This window comes from Ochotona curzoniae, unplaced genomic scaffold, assembly GCF_017591425.1.
Source record: "Ochotona curzoniae isolate NIBS_2020 unplaced genomic scaffold, NIBS_Ocur_1.0 contig_2294, whole genome shotgun sequence".
In the NCBI taxonomy this organism is placed as follows: Eukaryota; Metazoa; Chordata; class Mammalia; order Lagomorpha; family Ochotonidae; genus Ochotona; species Ochotona curzoniae.
This window is the reverse complement of record NW_024465405.1, coordinates 49593-73060: the sequence shown is the minus strand read 5'-3', so window position 1 is coordinate 73060 and position 23468 is coordinate 49593. Positions and strand designations below refer to the sequence as shown.

General features: G+C 44.7%; 1 protein-coding gene across 4 annotated transcripts in view; it reads right to left on the bottom strand.

Annotated features, from left to right (window-relative positions):
* Positions 1 to 22732, bottom strand: part of LOC121151090 (nuclear autoantigen Sp-100-like) — a 54081-nt gene extending 31349 nt beyond the window's left edge. For 2 of the 4 annotated variants that reach the window (XM_040972277.1, XM_040972280.1), the window contains exons 1-4: positions 22585 to 22731; positions 8562 to 8719; positions 7461 to 7626; positions 6301 to 6384 (exon numbers count right to left, since the gene is read on the bottom strand). In XM_040972277.1, the coding sequence (XP_040828211.1) occupies positions 6301 to 6384; positions 7461 to 7626; positions 8562 to 8717 (406 nt within the window). In that variant the 5' untranslated portion in view covers positions 8718 to 8719; positions 22585 to 22731. Of the gene's footprint in view, positions 1 to 6300; positions 6385 to 7460; positions 7627 to 8561; positions 8720 to 22584 lie in introns of all 4 variants that reach the window. The other 2 variants (XM_040972278.1, XM_040972279.1) reach the window with 2 other exon arrangements.
* Between the last annotated feature and the right edge of the window lie 736 nt (positions 22733 to 23468).

Here is a 23468-nt window from a genome sequence, read left to right as displayed (position 1 = left end):
CAGGGCTGTGTAGATCAGTGCTGACTACCTGAGGATGTTAAAGGACCATACAAACAATACAGTGCCCGACTTTTCCCAATGGGAACCCGACTCAGTCTGTACTAGCTTTCTGATGACTGCTGCGTTAAATTTATGTCCTTCAAATAAAGACAAATAAATAAATAATCCAAAAATGCAAAAATGCACTCTAGAAGAACCAGCATCTATCTCACTGAAGAAACTGAAAGGAAAACATTGTTAAGCCGTGAAAGAAATGAAAATGGGAACACAGCATACTAAAACTAATGGAGTCCAACAATAATGGATCCAAGAGGAAGTTCCTTGCAATGTCAGTATGAACAAAGAAGAGACACTTCTATATGGCTGTATGATGCAAGGTCTATTAAAACACAAACAAGGGCCTGGCGGTGCGATGGCCTAGCAGCTCAAGTCCTCGCCATGAACACGCCTGGGATCCCATATGGGCACTGGTTCTAATCCCAGCAGCTCCACTTCCCATCCAGCTCCCTGCTTGTGGCTTGGGAAAGCAGTAGAGGATGGCGCAAAGATTTGGGACCCTGCACCCGCGTGGGAGACCTGGAGGAAGTTCCTGGCTCCTGGCTTCGGATCGGCAGCATCAGGCATTGCGGTCATCTGGTAAGTGAGTCATCGGATGGAAGATCTTCCTCTGTCTCTCCTGCTCTCTGTATATCTGACTTTCCAATAAATAAATAAATCTTTAAGAACAAAAAAAGGAGTAAAGGAACACGGTGAGTTGTGTCTGTACTGAGCTTGAGCGTACTCACTGAGCAATTGTCCCACAGGGAAAATAATATCAACTTTGGCATCATACAGGTCAAAATAGGTCCGTGTGGCCCTCAGACCTAATGGCCAACAGGTTCCAGCAAGAGCAGCACCACCAACAACCTAGGTATATAGGACTCCTTGTGTCTCTGTAATCCTGGGAACTGCTCAAACCCCTACAAGCGGGAGAAAAATTTGTACGGACAATGGTGCAGCCTCAGTACGGTATCACAGGAGCTGGAGACTGGTAAGCCGGGAACTGGGGCTATGGAGACCACAGTGGAAGTCTAACATAAGATCCCAGAACTGGAACTCGCTGGAGGGAGTGGCACAAGTAACTTTAGCAAATAAGAAAAATCGAATTATAGAGCTGTGGGTGACACAGCTTAGAAACCTGGCCCAAGGAGAAGAGTCTGATCATCAGAAGCACAATGACCAAGAGCAAAAGAAGAAACAAAGGCACAATGAATATTACTGAAGTTTCCCTACAAAGAATCAAAGCCTCAGAGTTAACTGAGGAACATCGAGAAAGTGGAGGATACAGATTCAAAACACTTGTTTTAAAGCTTCTTATCAACGAGAAGCATATGAAGCAGGCATTCAAGGAATTTAAGGACTATGTCACACAGGAAATGAATCAAATGGAAGTTGATATATCAGAAATTAATAATACAGTCAAGCAAAAATTAAAGTATAATGGAGAGTCTCCAAAGTAGAATGAAGGAGGCAGAAGAAAGAATCTCAGTATTGGAAGATATTTCCTTTCACCAGCGGAAAACAGACAAAAAGCTGGAAGCAGAGCTGGGTCAAGCTCAAAAAAGTATTTAAGAATTAAGAGAAACTATTAAAAGGCCAAATGTAAGAGTTATGGGAGTGCTAGAAGGTGCAGAAAGAGAAGCTGGGTTCAAAAATATATTTAATGAAATAATAAGGGAAAATTTCCCTAATCTAGAGAAAGAATTGGCAAACAACATCCAGAAACCCAACAGGATTGACCAAAAGTATCTCCACCACGACACATGATAATCAAGCTCTCTCCAGTCAAACATAAGAAAAAGATCCTGAAATGTGCATGTGAAAAAAAAATCAATTGACATATGAAGGAATGCCAGTTAAATTCACAGGAAATCTCTCACAAAAACTCCATAGGCCAGAAGAAAACGGGGCAACATATTCCAGAATCTCAAAGCAAAACACTGTCGGCCCAGGATTACATACCCAGTAAAGCTTTCCTTTGTCTTTGAAAATAAAATAAAATTCTTCCACAGTAAAGCAAAAAAATTTAAAGAATATGCCTCTTTCTGACCCGACCTACGCATGATACTTAAAGATGTTCTCTTGACAGAGAAGAGGAATAGCGCCTACCAAAACCAAAGGCAAATGTGAAGAACATCCCAGTGAAATAACAACACAAGACTAAATCAACGAACAACCCATTGCTAAAATGACAGGACCAAATTACCACCCTTATATATTAATCCTGAATGTTAATGGATTAACTCTTCAGTCAAATGTCATACTTACCCAAAATGCATTAAAAATGCAAAACCCATCTATTTGTTGCCTACAGGAGAAATATCTCACCAACAAAGATCAGCAGAAACCATATCTCATGGATTTTATATATATATCTTTAATTTATCCATTCAAAACATGTTCTTCCCATTAAATTCTTCACTGACTCGTAGAACATACAGGAGCATCATTTTCTTCAAGAAGGTTCTTGATTTTATTTTACATGTTATTTAATTTCATGGCATTTTAAATTTCTTTGTTTCCTGTTGTTCATTTTGTTTTATGGCTTTTCAATTAAGGGAATGTACAGTAACTTTGTAATGGAGACTTTCATATTCATATCTGGTATCATGTTATTGAACTTCATGGCATTGTAAATCTCTATTTTTTTTTTTTTTTGCTGTTGATTTTGTATTGTGGCTTTTCACTTAAGGAGATGTACAGTAACTGTGAAATGGAGTCTGTCATATCCAGATGTGAGGATACAATGCAGTATGTATCTCTACTTCCAGACCAAAGATGAACTCCCAATGAAACTGTTAATTACATCTTGACAATACAATGCTAGCCCCTCTGCCATTACCATGCCCACAATGATGGACATATGACTCCTTATGAAGAACTTATAGTAATGATATAGGTAAACTTGGGAGAGGAGGAGGGGACTTGACAAGGGTGGGAGGGAAATCCCAGAGCCTATGGAACTGTATCATAAAATGATAACAGTAATTTTATTTTATTATTTTTTTTAAAGATTTACTTTTATCATTTTTTTGTTGGAAAGGCGGATATACAGAGAGGAGAGACAAAGAGGAAGATCTTCCGTCCGATGATTCACTCCCCAAGTGAGCGCAACGGTCGATGCCATGCCAATCCGAAGCCAGGAGCCTCCTCTGGGCCTCAGAGTCCCAAAGTTTGGGCCATCCTCGACTGCTTTCCCGGGCCACAGGCAGGGAGCTGGAAGGGAAGTGGAGCTCCCGGGATAGAACCAGCGCATATATGGGATCCTGGGCTTGCAAGGCGAGGACCTTGACCACTGCACCACTACACCGGGCACGATAACAGTAATTTTAAAAGAAGGAAAAAAAAGTCAGCGGTGTTTCTATAAATGTTGCTTTTCCATTTTTAACCATGGCCACTCTGGAAAAAAAATCCCATTTACATTGGAACTGATAAAGAACAAAATACAGAGAAATAAATTTAGAGTAAAACATGTGTACACTAAAAATCCTAAAACTTTGATTAAAAAAAATTAAAGATGACAAGATAGACCCGCTCTTGATGGCCTAGTGGATGAAGTCCTTGACTTACGCCTGCTGGGATCCAATATTGGCACCAGTGTGTATCCCAGCAGCCCTACTTCCCATCCAGCTCCCTGCTTGTGGCTTGGGAAAGCAGTCAAGGATGGCCCAGAGCTTTGGCATTCTGCTTCCACATGGGAGACCCAGAGGAAGTTCCTGGCTCCTGGCTTCAGGTCAGCTCCACTATGGCCATTGCAGCCACTTGGGGAGTGAACCAGCAGATAAAGATCTTCCTCTTTATATCTCCTCCTCACTGTATATCTGCAGTTCCGATAAAAATAAATACATCTCGAAAAAAAAGATGACAACATAAATGGAAAGATTTTTCATGTTCATGAATTCAAAAAATTTATATTGTGGACTGTGTGTAGTACTGAAGTTCTCTATAGAGTTAATATAATTTTTTTTCACAATTCCAATGACTTTTTTTTACAGATATAGCAAAACAAAACTAAGTCTACAATTTTTATGAAACACAACAGACTGACTAGCTGAGGCAAACTTGATGACAAAGAACAAAGCTGAAGGCGTCACAGTATCTGACAGCAAAGAAATACTGGGACAGTGCAGTGGAGTAATATATTAATCCTCCACCTGTGAAACCTGCATCCTATATGGGCACCAGTTTGTGTCCCAGCTGCTCCAGTTCTATCCAGCTTCCTGCTAATGGCCTGGGAAAGCACCAATGGATGTTCAAGATCTTGGCTCTCTGAACTGACATGGAGACCTGAAAGAAGCTACCAGCTCCTGGCTTTGGAAGGCCCAGCTATGGTCAGGGTGGCCATCAGGGGAATGAACCAGAAGATGGAAGATACCTGTGTGTGTGTGTGTGTGTGTGTGTGTGTGTGAATGTGTGTGTTTTACTGCTCTCTGTAGTTCTTTCATCAACAATAAATAAATCTTTAAAATACACATGTACACTATAAAACTACAGTAAGCCAAACAGTACGCTACTGTCATAAACACAGACACCTAAATAGATGAAGCACAACAGCGCGTCTAGAAATAAACTCTTGCATGGTCAACTGTTATTCAGAAAAAGTGCCAAGAACACACAATGCGGAAAGGACCATTTGTCAATAAGCAGTACTGGGACAACTGGATAACACGAGACCAGAGAGTGACATTAGACCTTCATCAAAATCACCTGAAAAAATCCATCAAGAATGAATTAAAGGCTTCAATCTAAGACCTAAAACTGTAGAAGAAAACATGGGGAAGAGCTACATATCATGGGTCTTGGCAATGATTTTCAATGTGACACATAAAGTATGATCAATACAAGCAAAAATCAACAACAAAGATTATCTAAAGCCAAAAGCTCTGTAGAGTCAAGAAAATAACCCACAGGTAAGAGACAACCTACACTATGGCAGAAGACATGTGCAAATCTATCTGCTAAATGACTGAGACCCAAATGATGGAACTAACTTAAGCAACTCAATAATAAATTAATAATGGGTATTTTATTATCAAAAAAGTCCTGCACAAAAGGACCTATACAAGTGACCAACGTGTAAATGGGAAATGCACAGCACCACTAACCACCCGGGAAACATAACGTAAAATCATGAGAAGATGTCACTTCACGCTGGCTGCATTGGTGTTTAGCAGAAAGACATGAGAGGACAGATGCCGGTGGTGATGTCTAAAAACGGGAACCCCGGTGCTACTGCTGGCTGGGTTATAAATAGTACAGCCATCATGGAAAACAAAATGGAGATTCCTTGAAAATCACACATCAACTACGTAAGACAGAGCAGTCACACTCCTGGATATTTATCCCAAGTATATGCAGTCAATATGTCACGGAGGTGCCTGCACTCCCCCGTTCAGAGCAGTATTAGACACAGAAGTCGAGGCGTGAAGTCAGCCCAAGTGCCCGGCGACAGAGGAATGCGCAAAGATGACATCTACACAAAGGAATACGACTCAGCCTCAAAAGGAAGAAGCTCCTATCACCTGAATCAACCCACATGACCCGGAGGACACAACACTGAGGGAAACAAGCCAGGTACAAGAGGACCATCACAGAGCTCATCTGTGCTTCACAACAGCATCTCGTTTTCTTAAAAATTACTGAAAACGGATTTTAAGTGTTCTTACCACAAAAAGTATATGAAGAGCTATATATGCTCGGTACATCAAATCATCCGTTTTATTCTGTGTCAGTGGGCTGTGAGCTGCAGGGTTCTCCTTGTCTCCCTTTGCTCTCCACTCCCGACGTGCCTGGGGATCCCTCAGGGAGCCCTGCCACACCCTGCAGCCTTGAACCCTTTCTCCTCCTCCATTCATCCCTCCCTGTTCCTGGCACCTGCACACACAGATAGTTATCAAGGATATGGAGTCACACGTGTTACCAGTTTAACATATTCAGATGCTGTGTGTTAGAGGACAAAGACCAGATAGTGGAAACTTTTCATCTGGGCTCCTCTTTAACGCTGGCCACGGGCCATGCTTCTGAGCCCTTCAGGGCTCCACCCCTAGCTCTCCTGTCTGGAAGGTTCTCTAGCACTACTGTTTCCAGGTGTTTCAGCTGTGCAAGTCTGGCTTCCTCCACTTTGACCTCGGCTGCCTTCTCAATGTCCTCCCTCGTGTCCCTGACCTTCTCCGTGTCCTCCCACGTTCCATCCCTGGCTTATCCTCTCTGTCCAGAACCCAGCTGGCTCCGTTCCCTCTACAAGTGAGAAATGCTTGTTACCTTGTTCCAGTGGCAGCTGAATCCTGGAATTCTCCTCTATGTGGCCTCTGACATTGTTCTGGAATTGAAGCTTGCGGTTGACTTCTGAAGACAGAGATGAGAAGGCGGTTAGAGATCTTCGCAGGAACCATGGAAGTCACAAAACCACCTGCTTAGGATTCTCCAGTTTCCGGATCAGTGCATCCCACAGAACTGAACGTTCCCCATCAGTCCATGGGAGATGGCATGTCAGCAAGGGAGGTTTTATGTTTTCCAGACAGAAAAAGACAAGCAAGGCTGGAGAAAACAGAAGTGGAAGCACTGTGGGCTGTGTTACCTAAAGAGTGCTGAGAGACTAGGTATGTGTTTGCAAGGAACGAATCTCAACTGACCTTGAACTGTGGTTATGCAACAAGGTGGAGGAATCCACCATGGGGGGAGGGGTTTGGCAGGGGAGGGGGGAATCCCCAGTGCCTATAAAACTGTATCACATAATACAATGTAAACAACAATAAAAAAAAAAAGAGTGCTGAGAGAGAGAAAGCAGATAGCAACATATTCAATAAAAGAGAATCATGTGGGGTTTTTTCTCTGGTACCTCTTTTTAAAAAAGATTCTTTTATTGTTTAGAAAGCAGAGTAAGGGGTGAGGAGATCTCCCTTCAGTGTGGTGACTCTTACAATTGGCCTTGCCCCCATTGGGTGTCCCTGAAACTGGCTGGGGAGGTTTTTACAAGAGACCGACCCCATGAGCACAGAGTACCAAGCCAAGCTGGGTCCCGCACCCACAGTTAGTTAGACTGTCTATCGCTCAAATCAGGCTGCAGTCAATGGGGTGGGCTGCAGTGTAGACCAGCACAAGGGCTCCAGTGGAACAGAAGCCACTGGTTCTGCTCATTGGGATTTTCTGTGACTTGTCCTGTGTCCTCCTAAGTAACCGTGGTGCCCGTGTCATGCTGGTCATCTTGTTATTCTAAACGCCTGGCTCAGCAGATCTCTGAGTGGCGGCTGTACCCCTGCTATCATGCCAGAAGCTCCAAGAAGGTTCATGCCGCGTCTGTCTTGACAAGTACTTTATCTCCACTGTCCAGCACAGTCTGTGGTTTGTGTTAGAAACTCAGTACATGCTTGCTGAAAATATTTTACCCTAAACTCCTAAAGGTAGACAATTAACATAATTACCAATTTCAAAGCTTTTACGAACAGGAACTAATTTGGGGTATTCCTGCAGGTTGACCTCGCTGAACACTGCCTCGAAAACAGTCTCGTCAAACTTCTCCAGTTTCTCAAGAACATCATACACCACATGTTCAACAGGCATCATGTTTCTCCAAGATTCTTCAGCATCCTTAAAAAATACAAAATACAAAAACACAGAATATTAAGCTACAACAAGCTCCAGAAGTCAGTTTCATTCTTTTTTTTTAAATTTACTTATTATTATTGAAAAGGCAATTTTTGGTGCAGAGATAGAGACACACAGAGAGAGAACGATCTTCCACTTGCTGGTTCACTTCCCAAGTGGCCACCATGACCAGAGTTAAGCCAATCCAAATCCAAAAGTCAGGAGCTTCTTCCAGGTCTCCCACACGTGTACCGGGTTCCAAGGCTTTGGGCCGTCCTCCACTGCTTCCCCAGGCCACAAGCAGGGAGCTGGATGGGAGGTGGAGCAGCCAGGACACAAACTGGTGCCCAGTATGGGATCCCGGCCCATGCAAGGTGAGGATTTAGCCACTGCACTATCATGCTGGGCCCTACTCAAACTCTTAAGACTACACAAGTGCCACACACACACACACACACACACACACACACACAAATGAAAGAAAAACCAAGCAAGCCTCTACTTCTAAATTCATCCCAATGAGTTTTAAGGCTTTTGGACTTAGATATTTTGAATCAACATTAATTGAAATAAAGTGCTGTGCCAGTAACTGTTTCAGTAAACCAGTAAAACCATTAATCCACTAAAATTATTTATAACATTTAGTTTATGTTACAATGAATGATTGTTTGAACTACATGGTATGACATATACAAGACAGCACCCATCTAAGAGTGCAATTGTGTGAACTCTGGCTTATCACCAGTGCATCCGCCCACCTCCAGAGGGCGTCACATAACACCATTGCGTCTGGGAGAAGCAGGGCATGAGTGATACAGGAGCACTTACAGAAACACCTGTCTGTCACTGGTTGTAACTTGAAATTGAATCTGGAATATCAGAGCATAAATTAAGTGGCTGCTAGTACACCAGGTTGTGACACAGTGGACTTCACTTACCTGAAACATTCTATCCGTGATGAGTCCACGGTCACGGAGGCCATGCAGGAAAGGAAATGTGTGCGTTATTGCATGTGAGATCTCCACTCTGCAGCTCTTGAAATGATTTAACACTGCCTCATAGATGAGCTTTTCTTCTTCGTCTTCTGTGGACATCTCTGTGGGAAAGCACACCCCATGAAAATGGTCATTAGGATTACAGGGCCCGTGGGAGGTCCTAAGGTCACACTCGGGAAGGAAAGGCCACCACGCACCAGCACATTCAAAGCAAGCATCCTAGGTAGATGCCAGAATGAACGGAGCTAAAGCAATAGAGATGAAATGGGAGGAAGCGCACAGGTCACAGAAGAAGTAACTGCGGACTGCCCAGCCCATCCTGCATCACAGCGATTATAGGTACTTCCCACCTAAGCATATGTAGAATGTATTTCAATTGAAAAACCTTAACTCCTATAAAATTAAGATGGAATAAGAAGGGCATTCAGACAGGAGTATAAAATAATGAAAGAAAAACAGGATCCGTCCTTGAAAATATATCTTAATGAGCAATTAAGAGAAAACAGATCACAAAAAGACAAAAGCAAAACGCCCTATTTCTGATCACAGTCATCAAACCACTCAATTAAGTGAGAAATGCCATTCTACCTCAAAAACGTAGTTATGAGTGATAGCACATGGTGTAATAATAACAATTGTAAGCTGAGAGTGTAACAAGAATGGCAACCATATCTCCCAAGACAACTGGTTTTGTTTTGTGTTAACACAAATTGGTGCTCTTCTATTTTAGTTGATAATAACTGAATTTCAATTACATACAACTCTAGATATTTTTCAAGCCTTGTGATAACTACAAAAAAATCAGTATATGCACAAAATGCGAAAAAAGTATTATCTTTACCAAAAAGCATTAAATTATAAATGAACTTAACAAGAAAAAATACAGAAACAAAGAAACTATGCAAGAGTAAGACAGTAATTGACAAAATGGCAACAGTAAATTTTTACTTATCAATAATTACTTTGAATGCAAATAGATCAAATTCTCCAATCAAAAGGCAGAAAAAAGTATAGTAAGTCCAACATGATCTAATTGCTTGCTCCCTACAAGACACTCATGCTGACTTCACAGACACACAACTGAAAATGAAAGAAAGAAAAATCACAGTCTATGTAAATGGTTCCCAAAGAGAGCCTGGGCGTGTGTGTTGAAAGAAAATAGATCACCAAGACCACAAAACAAGTCTCAACAAATAGAAAGACCGAAATCATACCAAGTATCTTTTCTAACCATAATGATATGAACTAGAAATCAGTAATGAGAGGAAAATTGAAAAAATTCACAAACACATGAAAGTTAACATATTACTGAACAAACAGCAAGTGAAAGAAAAAACAAAAATGGAAGACTTTTAAAGTTTTTGACACCAATGGATATAGAAATATAACATACCAAAACTTTGGTAAAAAAAAAAAGCAATCCTAAGAGAAGAGATTTTAGCTATAGACACTGGGATTGAACAAAAAGAGAGAAACTCAGTAAACAATCCAACTTACAACTCAAGGAACCAGAAAAAGAAAAACCAACCCTAAAGTCAGCAGGAGGAAGGGAATTAAACTACAGAAAAATAAATGAGACGATAGGAAAAAAGCTCAACAAAAGTCAGAGTTGATTCTTGGAAAATAAAAGCATAATTGAGAAGCCTTTAGCTGGACTAATCAGGAGACAGACAACCCAATCAAAAAGTGAAAAGAAAACATCACAATTGATACCACTGATACACAAATTACCCTAAGAATCTATGATGAATAGTTACATACCAACAAATTTAGTAACCTAGAGGAAATAGAGAAATTCCTGGAAACATACCAAGACTGAATCAAGAAGAAACAGAAAATCTGAAGAGAGTAAGGAAACTGAATTACTAACAAAAAAGAATCTACTATCAACTAGAAGTGCAGGGCTAGATGGCAACATGGCTGAATGCTACAAAACAATCAGGAGGATAATACAAATCCTTCTCGAACTGTTCCAAACAATTGATGAGAACACCTCCAAATCAGCACTGCCCTGATACCAACTCCAGAAAACAACAATTTAAGAAAATGAAATTACTGGGCCAAATTCCCTAAGAACGTGATTACAAAAATCCCCAATAAAATACTAGCAAACCAAATACAGTAGCACACCAACAGGGTCATTTATTGGGATCAGGTGGTCTTTATTCCCGGAATGTACATGTGGTTTAACCACACAAATCTATAAATATGACCCATCACATTAACAGAGGGAAGGACAAACAAATCATCTCAACAGGCTCATGGTAAGGTTCAACATCCTTGATGACAAACACTCTGAAAACCTGAGTAGAGAAGGAATGTAGCTAAGCCAAACTTAAATCAAAGACAAAAACCTGAATTTTTTTTTTTGACAATCTTTACATAGTTAATTAGGGTAAGAAGGTTCAAGGGCTACAGGAAAGTGGATAATACTAGTATATTTTCCATATTGTTACCTTCATGTTTAAAGGGGGATATTAAGGGAGAAGGCCCACCAAATTTCCCACCCTCCCCAGGTCCCGGATGTAGGGCATGCTCTGAGGTCTTGCTCAAGTGGTTTTGATATTGCAACAGTTATGAATTGCTGTCAATCTTGCCACTCCAAGCACTATGAGGTCTTTGAAAAATCCACTGATTGACATAGTCCATCCTAGCTGAGATAGTTGGTTGACCTGTTCTGTCTTCTCTTTTCTTCGTTTGGGTTCTGAGTCCAGCATGTAGATTAGGAAGATCTCCAAAAAAACTTCTTGGATGTGCTAGCAAGCACAGGGCCTGGCACAGTCCATCGCCCAGATCAGCTGGTGGTTGCAATTGCTGGGTTGGTTCTGTTTTCACTCCCAACTTCCACTGGAACCAATTGGTGTTGCAGTCCAGCCTGGTTCTGCCCAGCACATACTTGGCCCTCACATAAACCAGTGGGAGCTGCAGCCTAGTTGGAGCGACCCACAATAACCCCCACCAGGCCCGCCCCCTACCCTGGTTTGCCAGTATGTGTAGCAGTAATCCAGTCTGTCCCACACCCCATTCCACCCCAGCCGCTATCTTAGTTTTATGTCCTCCCGTGGAAGTGGTAACCCAAGAGGGATGAGCCCACTATTTCCCTCCCAGACCTCTCCCACTCCCAGATTCCAGCTGATGCTGCAGCTAAGCCCAAACAACCCTCGCCCACTTTAATTTTGTTTGCACCAGTAGGAATAATCCGCCGAGCCTGGCTTTTCCCTGATCTAGTCCACATGAGGCACACAGGTGTGGTAGCTCTGCCTAGTCTGGTCTGCCCCCATCCCAGCCTATGCTCTCCTGCGGAAGTAGCTGTCCAGCAAAGGAACCCTCCTTTATTCCCCTTGCCGGCTCTGCCCACTTCCTTTCTTGTTCTCAGGCTGGTTGGGCACTGTGGTCCCTTCCAGTACAGGCACCCTCACCCTGACATTCTGTATTGTGCACTAGTCTTTGTTGCGACCGAAATGGGTAGTCCCACACTGGTGCCTGATTTGCCAATGGATGACGTGGACAGATTCAGCCTGGTCTTCCCCCGACCCATGCCAATTGTATGCCTGTGTGTAGCTTTCCATGGCCTTTTCTGGGCTGTTTAAAACCTGAATTTTTTTTAAATGGACACTCAGGACTGAAAAGGTACAGCATTCTAAGGTTCCAATTTGTTGCAACACATTTAGAAATACTGTGAGTGCTTGATTGATACAGCACACTCTTTTAAGTGTGCCTTCCATGGTGCTACACTGTCTCTTCTCTTGGCCCTTCCATGAAATGAGAACCATTACCGTCACCAGTGTTCTACAGGTGTGAAGCCAGGCTTACCCCAGTTGATTCATACAGTGACAGAACTGGAATTCAGGCCACCTTCTCTCCAGCTTCCTGACTCCCAACGCTCCCACCTCCAACCACCCTCTTTGATCATCACACTATGTGGCTTTTCAAACAGCAGAGCCTAAGCCATGTGCTTGCATTAGGCCAGGAAGCAAAAAGCAGATTCTGAAAAACGGGACCCTATCTCTATTTTTTTGAAAGGCAGAGAGAGAGAAACAGAGACAGAGACAGGGAGAGTTTTCCTGTTGCAAGCCGCATCTGTATGCACTGGCCACATGCCGTACCTAAAATGGCGCCGGCCGAAGAAGCCACACCTTCGTGCGTGGTGGAGAGTCACGTAGCCTTCGCGGTACTGCGCAGGTGCCTAGCGCATGCGCAGTGAGCTGCGGCGTGGCCGGCACGTGAACACTGGGGACTGACGAATCAGGTCGCCCAGGACCCTGCGTGATCATGACGCCGACCTATCATCGGCGGAGGCGGGGCCAGTCAGCACATAAGAGCAGACAGCCTGCTGGGGTCGCCCCTCTCTCTCTTCCTCATCTTGGTGCTCGCAATAAATTTTACCGCAGAAGACTTCACTCGCGTCTGCGTCTTATTGCTGGGCGGTAAGACACGTGGGCGCGACAACTGGTGCCGGAAACCCGGGACCTGGAGGGGGCCTCCCATTTCGAACGGGAGGAAGTCAGAACTGCGGCCAAAAAACAGGTAAGGAGCTCTGAGAGGGAGAACTTTCGGGTGACTAGGAGCATAAATCGGAGGTATATGAGCCACTGCTTCTGGTTATAGACATGGGCGCACAGGTCTCTCTGGTGAAATTTTTGCAGATGGTTTATGCCCTCCGTAAGGGAGCGGTCAGAGAGAGTGACAAAGCCCTTCAGTCTGCCCAGGATAGTCTCTCAGAAACAGAGCGGGAGAGGAGAACCGGTTTGAAGCAAAAAATAAAGGTGAAACTGAAAGCAGGATCTTCCTCATCAAGTTTGGAGACATCCGATGCGGAGGAAGGGTACAAGCGGGATAGGCGCTTAGGACGCAAACAACCCGCAGGAAGCAGAGGAGGATCAGAAAAAGAGAAGAAAGAGAATGGCGGTGCTACTGCGCCGGCCACGCTCGGCCCATGGCCTCAGGGCTCTGGAGCCATTTCACTAATGGCTCCTCCTGCTGTGAAGCCATCTGCCCCGCCCATGAGTTGTGGTGCCGGCTCCTCCTTCATCGATCCAGCCACACGCCGGGAACTTCAAAATATGTTCCCCGTCTTAGAAGAAGAAAGGGAAAGAGTTTACAGACAGGTAGATGCAGCATTAGTGCGAGAATTGGCCATGTCTGTAAAGCAATACGGTCTTCATGCCAATTACACTTTGTCCCTGTTAGAACGTATGGGGGGAATGAATATGACTCCCTCTGATTGGCAATTTGTGGTGAAGGCTGTTCTCCCTAATATGGGATCATATCTAAATTGGAAGGGCCTCTGGCAAGAGCTTTTGGTTGAGACCGCCCGGGCAAATCAACAGCGCGGCGGCGACACTTTGACGTGGTCTTATAATATGCTTTCCGGACAAGGCCAATACTCTGATGATCAAAATAGATATCCATGGCCAGTATATACTCAAATTTCTACTGCAGCTATAAAGGCTTGGAAGGCTCTTTCACTTAAAGGGCAAGAGAAACTGGGCATTACACAGGTTAAGCAGGAGCCGGATGAGCCCTTTGGTGATTTTGTGGCACGTGTAATGCAGAAAATGAGTGTCAAATTAGTGACTGGCATCCCTTATAATCCACAAGGTCAGGGAATAATCGAACGTGCTCATCGCTCTATTAAAGAATTATTACAGGGCCCGGCGCGGTGGCGCAAGTGGTTAAAGGTCCTCGCCTTGCACGCCCGGGATCCCATATGGGCGCCAGTTCTAATCCCGGCAGCCCCGCTTCCCTTCCAGCTCCCTGCCTGTGGCCCGGGAAAGCAGTCGAGGACGGCCCAAAGCTTTGGGAACCTGCACCCGCGTGGGAGACCCGGAAGAGGCTCCTGGCTTCGGATCGGCATAGTATCGGCCCGTTGTGCTCACTTGGGGAGTGAATCATCGGACGGAAGATCTTCCTCTCTGTCTCTCCTCTCTGTATATCCGCCTTTCCAATGAAAAAATAATAAAAATAAATCTTTAAAAAAAAAAAAAGAAATATTACAAAAACAAAAAACCACCTGGGAATCACTTGGCCTCGCCAGTCAGAGCCCTCGGGCCACTCTAGCCCTGGCTCTTTTCACCATCAATTTTTTACAGCTGGATGAGCAAGGCCTCAGTGCTGCAGATCGTCATTCCCTCAACACGGCGCAAGAGCAATCTTGGGTCAAGTGGAAGGATGTTCTGGAGTCCAAATGGAAGGGCCCAGACCCAGTTATTAGGCAGGCTCGAGGAGCCATTTGTGTGTTTCCACAGGACGCCCCAGTTCCGGTTTGGGTTCCAGCTCGATTGACTCGTTTCTGTCCATCACCGCCTTCTGACGTTTCTGCAACCGTTGGAACGCTTGCCCGAGGATCTGACTTGGGGAAGATTCATGCAACCCTGCAATCAGAAGCTCCTCCTACAATCCCACAGGACAATGGTGCCCCGCCCAGTGCAAACACGGCTGATGGTGCAACTAATGGTCTGTATGGCGCTTGTGAGGACCGTGATTGCTGAGCCACGATGAGGAGTTTTGAGTGTTTTTCCACGACCCTTACCGGCTGCCCACTCAGCCTGAGTGTTTCCTTGATTTTTTCTTCTTTGGATTTGCCTTTTCTCCCTTATGATGATATTAAGGAGAATGTGCGTAATTTTTTATTCCCCCTACAGGACACGCTTTGTATTCAAGCATTTCCTGAGAATTTTAGTGTCAAGGTTTATGTGTTACTTCTATTCCTTTTCAAAATGTTTCAACGACTGCTAATCTTTCTTGCCAGCTTTCTTCTTATCTTTTAGGAAATTGGACGAGAGAATTTGATATTTTACAGTCGGAGTTGAGAATTGCCATTGTCCAGATTAATTCTACACGGGTGGATCCTGTTGTTGCTGAAACCCTGGCCACTTGGATTTGGAACATCACTTCCCATATTAAGGAATGGGTGGGAGTGGTTGTGCTGATTCTGCTCTTGTGTGCAGGCTGTGCCTTATGCCTTTTTTGCCTGTGTCGTCTGAGACGCCGCACTCAGCGAGATTGTGTGGCAATACATCAAGCCCTACTAGCCATGCAGAATGGTGACTCCCCCATGGTATGGTTGAGCATGCTTCAACAGGCTTAGTTAAGAGCATGGACATCATGGCTCCTGCACCTCAGGCCATTATGGCATTGCACTGAGTTCGAGCATGATGCACCTGACTAGCCCTTGCACCTCGCAGGACTTGTCCACTGCACGCGAGAGGGTAGTCACTCTTATAACTGCCTTGTCGAGACATTGCTCTTTACAACCACCGCGGTTGTAGCCCATGACGGGTAAGATAGACCCAGACAATTATCGGTCTAAGACAGGGACTACGTCAAGCTACGCAGCCTCCCTATGACGGATCGTGCGCCTTGAGTCTACAACCTAAGACAGGGCCATACCAGCTTATTTTTTTTATTGTATAAGAAGGGGAGAGATGTTGCAAGCCGCATCTGTATGCACTGGCCACATGCCGTACCTAAAATGGCGCCGGCCGAAGAAGCCACACCTTCGTGCGTGGTGGAGAGTCACGTAGCCTTCGCGGTACTGCGCAGGTGCCTAGCGCATGCGCAGTGAGCTGCGGCGTGGCCGGCACGTGAACACTGGGGACTGACGAATCCGGTCGCCCAGGACCCTGCGTGATCATGACGCCGACCTATCATCGGCGGAGGCGGGGCCAGTCAGCACATAAGAGCAGACAGCCTGCTGGGGTCGCCCCTCTCTCTCTTCCTCATCTTGGTGCTCGCAATAAATTTTACCGCAGAAGACTTCACTCGCGTCTGCGTCTTATTGCTGGGCGGTAAGACACGTGGGCGCGACATTTTCCCATACACTGATTCACCCTCCAAATATCTGCAACGACCAAGTGGTGGGCCAGGTTAAGGCCAAGTGCCAGGAATTCCATCTGGGTCTCTCCCAAGAGGCTGGTGGGGATCCAGCTACTTGAGTCATCAGCATTATCTCCCTGCGTGTTCATTAGCAAGAAGCTGGACCTGGGAGTGGATCACGGACTTAAAATCCAGGCATTCTGATACAGGATGCAGGCAGAATCTCCTACGTAGGAGACCATGAAAGTTTCTGGTACTTGGCTTTGGCCTCAAACCAGGGCAGCATTTCCTGTTGTGGCAGGTTGAATGAGACAATTAGTTGATGGAAAATCTTTCTCTTTTTCTGTAATTGACTTTCAAGTTCAAATAAATAAATCTAAAAAAAAAAAAACAACAAAAAAACCCAACAGAAAAGAAAGAGTGGAGACCTGATCTAACTGGTGGCTGAAGTGGGAGTGGGAGCCACGGACAAGCCTCGAAGGTGTTCTCGAGCAATGGCTGAGTTAGGTCCCATCTAGCTGTTCCCCTGCTTCCTAGAACACCATGGGATCATTCCCCCCCACCCATGCTGAGAAGCCTCCAGGACACATCAGACTAGGGGCTTCCTGGCCCAGAACTGTAACATCCAAACTGCAAGCTGAAACAGACCTAGAAGTTTCCCTTGAGGCTTTGCAGTGCCAGCATGAAAAGCAGACACACACAACTCCCAATCTCTTCTGGATGCTGGTGTATTCATTCCGTCAAAAACAGACAACTACAAATTAAGAAATAAAGATTTGGGCTCAAAGTTGCTCATAGACACATATGATAAAGACCTTACAGTAAACTATTGGTAAATACCACCCAGTAGCAGATGGAAAATCAGTGTGACAGGACCAAGAAGATATTATGTCAGAAATTCTAAGACAGGTTACATTAGAAAACCTACCTACACTTTTATTTAATGGAACAAATGGAAGAAATTTAAAAATCACTACAAGCAAAGAACAATCTGAAAAAATTTTATAGATGGTAGATATGCAAAACACAAGAAAGCCCAAGAAGACTCCAGAAGGAAGACCTATTCTAGGACCTAAAATCCAAAAACAGGAACTTTAAAAGGTTCAAAGATGTACAACAATAATCAAAGAAACATTAGAATCAAACTTAAGAGATTTGGAATCAATTTCCATCTCAAATAGTCCTGAAGGACTTAGAAAAGTGACTAAACACTACACCCACACTAAACCAAACGATCCAGACATGTCAGAACCAACGGATGAAAGAAAAGAACTTGGTAATTTCAAAGAATGAAAAGCAAGTGATACAAAAGAAAGGATCAAGAACCTGAATGGCTGCAGGCTTCTCATTAGCAATACTGAAAATGGAAAAAAAGAAGTAGACTAATTTTCATAGTAAACCTCTATGCTTACCACAGTTTTGGTAGTTGTGAAAGTAGACTTTCAGATATGAAAGATATTTTTAAAATATATGCAGATCTGTGCATTCTTCATGAGTGAAGGACAGAAAGAAAGAAGAGCACACATTATGCCCACAACAATTCCAACACAGGAGAGGTCCAGCTTCAGAAGTGAGCCACATCAGCCTAAGACAGCCAGAACTGCTTAGATGGGGAGGTTAGGGTGCCCCGGGAAGGCTTCCCAGCTAGACAGGCTGCAGAACATTATCAATTGGTTCTGAAATTTTTCTCAGGGAATAAAACTCCAGAAGAGCCAACTGTGCTTTGAAAAGATCTATGAAAAGGGATTGTACTTCCCATTAAAATAATGGTCAATAAGTCATTTCAATATTAAAATACAAATAAGAGTAGTTTATCAAATAAGAATACTTATCAACAGAAATCATCTGCACAGACTCACATTTGAGAGTACCTCAAAAAGTTTGTAAAAAACATGGAATGAAATGGTTAGTTTACTTTTAGTGCAAAAATTATTGGAAACACATGCTTTTTTCATATAAGCATTTTCCCTGAGCCTTTTATAACAAAAGATCTATTTCTTTGAAAGTCACAGTGACAGTTTTTTTTTTTTTTAGCAGCTAGTTGACCAATGAGATGGCCACTATGGTCAGGGCTGAGCCAAGCAGAAGTCAGGAGCTTCACCTGGATCTCCCATGCAAGAGGCAGGGATCCAAACACTTGGCTCATCTTCCATTGCTTTTCCCAGGCAATCAGCAGAGACCTGGATCAGAAGTGGGGCCGCTGGGACTTGAGCCAATACCCTTATGGGATGGTGGTGGCTTGGCCCACGGTGCGAGGAGCACACCCCCTTGTAAAATATTCCTTGCAAGATTCTTTAATATGTAAAATTGATGTTATTTCAAAGCAATAAAGGATAAACTAGTCTGGCAATGCTGTTACATAAATGCTTGGATTTTAAAAGTAGCTTTGCATTTCATTTCACATGTAAAAATAAACTTCCCATGGAATTAATAGTTAAACATAAACCAACCAATTCGATAGCCTATAAAATCTTTTCTATCCTTTTCTCTCTCGTTGCACTGACCATTTCCTATTCACTGAGAACTTCAACATTGGAGTTATCAGAACTGCTGAAGAAATTTACAATTTCAATATCCACTGGGAAATCCAATAGATTCCCAGGCCTTTAAGTATATTGACACATTGCTGTCTAACATCTCATGTTTAAGTTTTTGCAACTTTTCCAGCCAATATATAGGCTTCAATATCCTACCAACTGGTGCATTTTCCAAGTCTCAGTCTCAGATATGATCAGCACTTCACACATCCCAGGCCATGTCATTTCATACATAAAATGCTGATCAATTTCCAACTCTCTCTTTTGGGATCTCCAGTTATTTCTAATGTCCTTTAATGTCTATAAGTTCTCATTCCTCTAGGTTCTCATCCCTTTCTTACACAGCTAACATTGTTGCCCATTGTTACAATCCAATGTTTGTGGGGAGCGGGGTGAGGAAGCCACTCCCAGGAATAGGAAGGGCCTTTGCAAGATGGCGGCTGGCCCAGGACCAGGAGGTGGGGTTGGTCTCGCCAGCAGATAAACAGGAAGTCACAGGGATAGGCTGATGCCCTTGCTGTGATTATGTCATTGCTACTGGCCTATCAGGTAGCGCCAAGTGGACCCACAGGGAGAAGTGATTGGTGGAGGACGGTATAAAAGAGCTGCTAAAAGCTTTAATATGGAGGATGAGGAGAAAGACAGGGCCAGCACTGTGGCACAGTGGGTTAAACTGACACCTGCAGTGCTGGTGTCCCATGTGGGTGCTGGGTCCAGTCCCAGCTATTCCACTTCTGATACAACTTTCTGCTGATGTACATGCGAAAACAGCAGTTTTGCAACTGTGTGGGAGGCCTAAAAGAAGCCAGAAGAAGTTCCTGGTTTTGGCCTAACCTAGCCCTGGCCGTTGCTGCGCTTTGGCAATTGAACCAGCAGACAAAAGTTCTCTCTCTCTCACTCTTGCTCTCTCTCTTCCATGTCTCTCTAACTTTGTCTTTCAAATAAATATCATCTTTTATAGTCCCAGATAAAAAATAATATTATAAGTGAGAAACAGCAGAAATAAGCCAAACTACATATTGGAAATATTGAACGCTAACTGTAAAACTTCTTTCATTTGAGAAAACCTTCTTTAAAAGAAAACTAACAGCAGGCAACACCCTTGTTTGTGCAATAGTAAAAAAAAAATTTTTTCTTCAACTTAAAAATGATTTAGGATTGGGACCAAGAGGCAAGCCACTGCCATCACTGTTTCTATACCATAGAATACCAGGCTCATGAAGAATTTTTTCATACTACACAATTCCCATATATTACTAAAAAAAAACCTGCACCCAATAAGTCCCTACTTTGTGTTGCCTCTGCTGACCTGGGCAAGAGGGCAGCGCTGGCAAGCAGTGTGCAGACGGGTGGCACCCCCAGGTGAAACAAGCACCTAAGAAGAATCTTCCAACTGCCCAGAAGGGAGATGATTCACTTTCAGCCAAGGCAGTTACATGAGAGCCAGCTTCCGGGCAAGCACGGGCGAGGTGGGCTGTGAGGCCACGGTAGCATGCCAAACAACAAAGGGGCAGAGAAGGCAAACTTGCACAGGGACAGAGGGTAGCCCAAGGTGCTGAAGGCCTCCCAACAACCTAAACAAAGCAGGAATGTGAACTCTAGGCTGAGAAACAAACACACGGTGGCTGACATGATGGCTTCATGGGTGATTCACGGAACTATAGCACTGAGCTCAGAAACACTCCTACAAGAATATACATTTAAAGAACCAAACCCTAATGAGTATTCAATATGGCCATGACTACTGCGAAGATAAAGGATGAGGAAAGCGTACTTCTGCTTTTCAGAATATCAAGCAAATCCTCCCATGTCCTGAACAGGAGGCCAAATGCCTAACCCAAATGACACAGGCAAAGAATGAACTAGCGAGAGAGGAGGGGATTTGAGTGGTTGTTAAACACACACAAACTCCCCAGCTGCCCGTGCAACCAGAAAACACAAATGGAAACAAGAAGTCACATGTCACCAGTCGCAAAGTTTGGCCAAGTGGGGAGAGATGGCTTCCCTCATTTGCTCTTACTAAAAACACTGACCCAGCCAGTAAATGTTCTAACCTTGCCTCAAGACCTGTTTTTGCTGGGGCCCAGCACAGTGGCCTAGTGGCTAAATTCTTGCCTTGCATGTGCCAGGATCCCATATGGGCAGCTGTTCTAATCCTGGCAGCTCTGCTTCCCATCCAGCACCCTACTGGTGGCCTGGGAAAGCTGTTGAGCATGGCCCAAAGCCTTGGGACCCTGCGCCACATGCGGGAGACCTGGAAGACCCGAGAGAGAGGCCTGCAAGACCCGCGTGGGAGACCCATTGCTGCCGCATGGTGAGTGAACCAGCAGATGGAAGATTATTTTCTCTGTATCTCTTTATCTCTGTAAATCTGCCTTTCCACTAAAACTAAGTAAATCTTTGAAACAAACAAAAAGACCTGTTATTGGTTTTTGACATAAGATAAATACTTGTCTACATGCGAGACACAGCGAGAGAGAAGCACAACCATCACTATGGCTTGTTGATCAAAGTGAACAACCGAGAGTCTAGATTTCATCCACAGGTACTCGTTTGACAATAAGGATGTATAAATCCTATGCAAGCAACGTCATGTAGCTGTTAGAAAGAGTGAGGTAGAGCTACACATAAACACAAAGACTGCTAAGATTTCCACTGCTAAAATAATTGAAAATGAAAAATGCAGACCCTATACCCATAGTCTAGTCCCATTTATTACTGATGGAGAATATGTAAATTTTATCAGTGGACTGCAAAAGTTCATTGGAATTTCATGCATAGTTTTTTCCTAACCTGTATTTGCAGTGAATTTCCTGGAGACACCTGTACATACAGATTTCAAATATTTTCTGCATCAAAAAAACCCAAACTTTATTTTTTCATTCCATTTTTTGAAGCACCCTCAATATTTGCAAAGCCAATTATTTATGTTAAGTGCACAGATACGGAAGGCACATCCAAGACATCGCAGGACTTGAGAATGGAAGGAGCGACAGCATTTCTTTCTCTTGTCTACCTCTGTGTCATTGGAAATTTTATGAACAAAATCATGTTTCTTTGTGAAAAATTAAATCAAAACGACGAGGCCATGTTATTTCTGAGCCCACTACAGGAAAAGAGACGATTTCTGTGACTATGTCAGAAGTGCCACTCATCTGGAAGTTAAGAGTGAAAATAAAGCCCCTGAGCCTGCACCAGCCTTTGATGCCCACGGGCCCCTCTCTTCCAGAGAAAAGCTCAGACCCGAGTCAGTCCAGGGCTGGTCCTGCTGCCAGGGTGAGACCCACCACGCCCAAAGCTGGAAAATGGGCAAAGCGCTTCCTCCCATGTTTGCTATTTTCTAAGCTTCCTTGATGGCCATGACCTGCGTGAAGGAGCAGGCAGGGACCCTAGAGAAAGTTCGTTCAGAGGCCGCGAGGAAATCAGTCCTGCACCCGTCACCAGGACAGCCCTGTCTGCTGGCAGCTGGCCAGAGGAGTAGAAGCTGCTGAATGAGAAAGTCACACATCCTCCAGCTGTGTTCACAGCGCACTGCCCCCTGCTAGTTTCGAAACGGCCCAGCTGCCCCACACAGCCCATTCCCGCACACCGGGCTCCCTCAGCCCACCTACCTGATCTCCTGGGAATCTGCACTAGTCCCCAGGAACCACAGAAGCTGAGGACACTGGAGCTGCTCTGCGGACTGACAGACAGCTAAGGAAGTGGCTAAGAACTCTCCTGGTAGAGCTGTTGCTGTCCCCTCCTGCCAACAGCCTGCTCCACTTCTGATTCCCCCAGGCTCCCTGCCTGTGCCCTGCCCTAGCAGGAAGCCCCCCCCCCCCCCCCCCCCCCCCCCCGACTGCAGAGGGCCTGGCTGGGAAGCCAGCAGGCTCCACCCAAACGGGGAAAAGAGAAGTGAAACTACAACTTGAGAGCTAAACAAGCTGTCTCCTCACTGCTGCCCTCAGAGGTGGCTGACACCACTTGGAGGACAGGAAAGGGGGATCCCGGGGCCAGCAGGACCAGCTCCAGGGAGTCCACTTGTGCATACCAAGTCAGAAAGATAAAATGCCTTGAACCCAAGTTGTCCTCAGCTGCTTCTGCCTTGCAGGAGCAGGGCACAGTCCACACAGCAAACGGAGGTGCTGACTGCCCATCTGCCCCTTTGTGGGGCAGGGTGGCTGGAGGAAAGCAGAAATGTCAGCCCTTCTCACGGGCCCATGTAAAGCCCAGGCTGCACCAAGAGTGGTGCTGATGGGCAGGCCCGCGTGTGGAAAGCACAGGGTGCCTGGTGCTGGGCACTCCACCAGCATGCCTTGTGATCAGGCTGGGGCAAGAGGGCCCCCAAGGTACCAACCAGGACTGCGGGCTGCTTTGCAACCCCAGCTAGGGCTGAGGAGGAGGCCCCTAGAGGTAGGAAGCAAGCCAGTACATAGTGCTGCTCCCCTGATTCCCTACCCAGGGGCCGCAGCCGATTCACCCTTCCACACTGAAGTCACCCGTGATCTGATGTGGG